We start from the raw sequence: 5,093 nt of genomic DNA, 5'->3' as shown, positions 1-5,093 counted from the left end.
ATAAAGTATTTCCTTATTATTTATTTCCTGTAATTACACATGCATTGTCAAAAAACCAAGTTAAGACCGCACACAGACATTCAGGTCCCACACTAGTGAATCAGATAGTCATCACAGTACTTTCTAAGAGTCATTTTTTTTCACTGATTCAGTGTGACATCTTTACTTTGAACAACTTTACTTTTACTTTTATTTGGACTTTTTCACCTGACAAACACCACTCCATTATAGCACACTTAAAGGTGCTCTAAGTGATGTTACACGGTTTCTAAGCTAAACATTTTTTGTCACATACTGCAAACATCACCTCACCATCCGCTAGCTGCCTGTGCCCTGAATACACTGTAAAAAAAACATGGTCTCTGTGGACAGCCCAAAAAACGGCAACAAAAACAACTTGGTCCAACCTGGAGTATAAAAACATAACAAATTGTTCCAGCAAATCACCGACGAGTCGGCCGAGGCCCACACTTTGGGAAATACTGAGTACCACCAAGTAGTAAGTTTTACTAGTAGTACGTTTTACTTTTTGTCCATAACACTCAATAATCACTTTATGAAAAAGTAAAAAACTTTAATGTTCTCAAGAGCACATTTGTAGGCCTATTACAGAACAGACATACAGACAGTGTGTGTGTGTGTGTCTGTGTGTGTGTGTGTGTGTGTGTGTGCGTGCGTGCGTGTGTGTGAGCGCGCATGCATGAGCATATGCTTAAGCGTGTGTGAGAAACAAATCTATCAAAGTATAACATTCATTTCACTGTTTCCACTTCCTGGGTGATGTGTTATAGAACTCCAGTCTTGTTCAATTGGTCATAATCAGAGCTGTAAAGATGATAAATGAACAAACAATCAAACAAAGACACAAGCACACAAACAAATAAGCAAACAGAGAGACAAAGCAAACAAATAAATTAATTACAGTTTTTCTCAGCTGCTTTGGTAAATTTCTCTAAACAATGTATTTATACTGCAGCAGACGATGAATTACCTGCAAAAGCATGTAACTTGCTCAAAATGCTTAGTTTATGTCTCAAAAGCAACAAATTATGCCAATTAACATGTCAGTCTTATCAACATATGTGATGAACAAGTCATACCATCACAATAAATATGTGTCACCATAGAGAAAGGTAAAACAACTTAGCATGCATACAGCTTTTTAAAGCCTACCTCTCAGAACATCAGGCACCCAGGGGGCTTTTGGATTGGTGCAGAACTGTTTTCCATCATTGGTGGTAAAGCTGCAGTTAAGAAAGTGCACACAAACTTGAGTCAGAGATGAGGAATAACATACATGGTGCAATAGAAAATAATCTTGTTTTTTCAGGTGTGTCAACTTAGAACAAAGAGCTATCGGGGGCCAGGCGCTCCAGGGCAATGGGCGGCAGCGAGGCCCTCTTGATGAGGAAGCGTCGATCGGCCTCGCACTCGCGGCTCGATGACCGTTAGTGGCCCTGTAGCTTGACAATTTACACTGGCTGTTCTTTTCTTTAATCTACTGACATTGGCCTTCCTACATAGCCTGTATGTTTCTGCACAGTTGAGAATTTAGCATAGCTAGCTAGCAAATACATCTCTGGAAAAACTTAAGAGACCACTCACTGCATTTTTTTCTGATGTCATCCTATGGTTGATGAGTGACATTCGAATGAATTGACGGTCATATTCAAATTTGCAGTGGTCTCCTAATTTTGAATATGATCGTCAACTCATTTAAATGTCACTCAGCAACCGTAGGATGACATCAGAAAAATGTGCAGTGGTCTCTTAATTTTTTCCAGAGCTGTATATTGCCATAAGGCCTTGTCGCAATGCATTTAAAGTTTCAGTGAGTTACTTATATGTCCCCTGCAAGTCTAAGTAATAAATCAATGTGCAGTATGTCCTGTGAGTTATGTCCTTATTTGTGACAGCGTTAATTGCATGTGTTCACGGTAAAAGCACTCACACAATAGCCTCTACACATGGATGCAGAGCACTCTGGGCCCTGGCACTTGTGATGTTGCGGATGACGGCATTGTTAACTCTAGTACAGCACAGAGTGCTCACCTTGGTAGGCCTGCGGACTGCAATGAAGAAGCACAGTAGTCAAGTAGAAGCAGAAGTGAGGAGGAAGTTGAAACTGGCACACAGAGATAGGTTCGTCACAGAGACATTTTCCAAAGAAAACGCAAAACCAACAAAGAAACTCAAGTGACAGAGAGGCAAAGCCACACATGAGAATAGGTGTCAACAGGAAGTCACACTTTGACGTGGTGAATGTAAGCTGTGCACATCAACATTATGGCAAACGTGCTTGTCATTATTCCTGCCACTAAACAACAATTTACATTAAGTCTCAAATACAAGAAAGAAAATAAGAATACATTAATCAATAAATAGGCCTACTTTGTTTTTGCTTATGTGTGCTATGTGATGATCAATTCCATTTTGGCCCAAGTAAAACTATGACCATCATTACGTAATAATTCACTTGAGTTTAGTATGTATGTATACAGGATATAGAATTAAACAAAACATTTTAATCATGTCATCGTAATAAGGTAAGCATTTAATCTGTAGTGAATATCCATATCCATATTTATCTGTGCAAATGTTAGGGATCTCTTTTCCCAAGGTACTTACATTGACGGCGTGGCAGCGCTATAGCAGCCACAAGCAGGGCCCCCACGATGGCGATCACCAAAGTATACCTCATTGTGCTGATTACTCTCTGTCTACTCTATTTTTCACTGACCAAAACCAAAAGCTATTTGCTATGATAGACCTACAGCTTCAATAAGGCTTGCCATCGTTACCCCAGAGCAGTTTTTGAGTTGCAATCACAGAGGAAGTAACAACTCCTCCCCAAAACCATACCACAAAACGACATGCCAGGTTTAGGTAATTATCTGACTCTTAGAAGTGTTTGCACTTCATATCCATGGACCAACATGATATATGAATCCTAGTCTTGCTGATTTGCTTGCACACCTGACAACATTGCATTGTAATGGGTGCTAACTGGAATGGCCTCTAGCATGTCACCCAGTGGTAGCATGTTGCAATCACAATGTAAATACTGGCTGAGAGATATGCATACAACATAGGGCCCTGCTGTGTTAACATTACTTCGAAGTTAAAGTAAACCTGCTAACAGCTGTGCCCACCCTAGTAGTGTCACAAAGCATGGGCACATTTTTTAGACAACAAACAGGAGATCTGAAACACTTACATCTCCCCACTTGACAATTCACCCAGCCAGACAGCAGGACCAGCAGGGTCAAAATCAAAATTTGTTTCATCATCTCCAGAATCAGGGCACGTTGGTTTGATGGGCCTGTATAGGTAGATGTAACAACTGAAAGGTATTGATTGGGAGTCTTTTCTTTTTGTAGCCGAATCAATCAAGGTGATTTTGGATGGAAAACCTGACTATGTCAGTCAATGTGACATCAGCAGCATCTAATTTTGACAGTAGTATTGGTCACAGATACAGGTCTCACTCACTGATGACAGAGAATGAGAATGGGGGAGGATTATGGGTGAGGGTTTGGGGGCCCTGAGATGCAGGCTTTTGTAGAAGTTTTAATATTGCAGTAGTGTCACGCTAGAGTGCATACAATTATAATTGTGTCAGCATTTTTTGGAATGTGTGGAAACCGGATTTGACAACCTATATGGTTCTATTTCCATTAGTAGGCAACATGCAGGTGAGTTAGTGAGTGCCAGTTGTACATGTTCATTTAAAAAAATAAAAATAATAAAGAGGTCAGTTTGCTTTGCAAGTCACAATTATCTTAGGGCCATACTTTGACGAATAATTAGCCAATTTAGTTTGTTCATCTTTGAGTCTAGCAGGAGTCTTCTACTTAAGGCCTCAATTGGCTACATAAATTGATATGAGTCAAAGCAGGTAGGTGCACTGGATGAGTAGGTTTGCCCTTTTGAGACAATTTGTTCCACTACAGGAACACTGTAACACATACATGTTTAAATTAGATGTGAGCATCATCAGAATCTTCCACTCTTAGCAGAAGTCCTAACCACAACCACACACAACATAGCACCCTCATCACCAGGCCCGGAGTGGGTAATCGGGAGAATCGGGAGAATTCCCGGTGGGCCGCTTCACTTCTGGGCCGGTCGAGGAAAAAATATTGACATTTGCCACGTTAATCTATCTTCTCTTAAAATTGGCTACACACGTTCGCATTCTATGCCTAACACCGCAGCCTCTGCATGGGTTGTTCTCCCCTCTCAAGAAGAGTTAATTGGTTGGGTCCATATAGCCCGTCTTTTCTAAAAACTTTTCTCAGATACCAGCCGGGCCGGCCCTACCGTAGTGATAAGCGTCAGGGAGGATGGATGGTAGAAAGAGGCCATGAGTGAAAAGGCCAGGTAAATAAGACGAAAAGTATTGGAGGAAAATGCTGCCAAATATGCCAAGCTTCCAGATTTTTTTTTGAAGAAGAAGACAGACATAGTGGCAACTGGTAAAGAGAGATAGCCATGATTATAGTGGCGTAATTATTGGGCTAATACTGGACGTTGTAGCGTTGTCAACCTATTCGCAAGCAACATATTAAATGAATTAAAATATTAGCCTTTTTGTATCATCCAATATGGCGATTCATAGACTTTGCAAATATTACGCAAATATTGATAACAAAACTCAAGCTTGATCTGTGCATGCAGTAGCCTAGGCCGAAAACAAAAGTAGCCTCTAAGCAGCAGATCAGCAGTCCCCAGCTGAAAATGATGAGCCCGAAATTAGCTATGACTACAGGGACAAGTAGAAAGGTTAATAGAGTTAATCATATGATTGAAAGTTATTTTATGTAAGAAAGAACAGTAGGCTATGACAGATAGCCTACCTTGTTTGCTCAGAAGTGGGTGTAGTAAAGGAGAAAATCACCAAACAACAACATGATAGCTGACCCATGCAGAAAAAACATGTAAACAATATAGGGCTGTCAATCGATTAAAAAAAATAATCTAATTAATTACATACTCTGTGATTAATTAATCTAAATTAATCGCATATATGATTTTTGCTGTGAAAGTATTTTAAATATTTAAATTCAAATGAATCATTGAATAATCAGCAT

At 39.9% G+C, this 5,093-nt stretch overlaps 1 protein-coding gene across 1 annotated transcript; it reads right to left on the bottom strand.

Annotated features, from left to right (window-relative positions):
- Nucleotides 1-553: 553 nt before the first annotated feature.
- Nucleotides 554-2,936, bottom strand: LOC143131100 (eotaxin-like). The gene is made up of 4 exons (XM_076290499.1): nt 2,629-2,936; nt 1,952-2,069; nt 1,174-1,244; nt 554-825 (listed from the first exon to the last, which is right to left on the bottom strand). The coding sequence occupies exons 1-4, from the start codon at nt 2,699-2,701 to the stop codon at nt 806-808; spliced, it is 282 nt and encodes a 93-aa protein (XP_076146614.1). The 5' UTR covers nt 2,702-2,936; the 3' UTR covers nt 554-805.
- Between the last annotated feature and the right edge of the window lie 2,157 nt (nt 2,937-5,093).

Source organism: Alosa pseudoharengus, unplaced genomic scaffold (genome assembly GCF_046254945.1).
Source record: "Alosa pseudoharengus isolate Yale_2024_CS ecotype anadromous, Long Island Sound unplaced genomic scaffold, YU_APseudo_1.1 YU_APseudo_1.1_scf_18, whole genome shotgun sequence".
Taxonomy (NCBI): Eukaryota; Metazoa; Chordata; class Actinopteri; order Clupeiformes; family Clupeidae; genus Alosa; species Alosa pseudoharengus.
Note: the sequence above shows the minus strand (reverse complement) of the source record. Positions and strands in the feature narration are given on the sequence as shown.

What these genes read in the sequence shown, in the direction of transcription:
- LOC143131100 (XM_076290499.1), bottom strand. Translation starts at nt 2,701, where the DNA reads ATGAGGTATACTTTGGTGATCGCCATCGTGGGGGCCCTGCTTGTGGCT. An exon ending in CCATGTGTAGAGGCTATTGT is followed by an intron (nt 1,245 to 1,951) that starts GTGAGTGCTTTT and finishes TCTTAACTGCAG; the next exon opens with CTTTACCACCAATGATGGAA. An exon ending in GGTGCCTGATGTTCTGAGAG is followed by an intron (nt 826 to 1,173) that starts GTAGGCTTTAAA and finishes TCATCTTTACAG; the next exon opens with CTCTGATTATGACCAATTGA.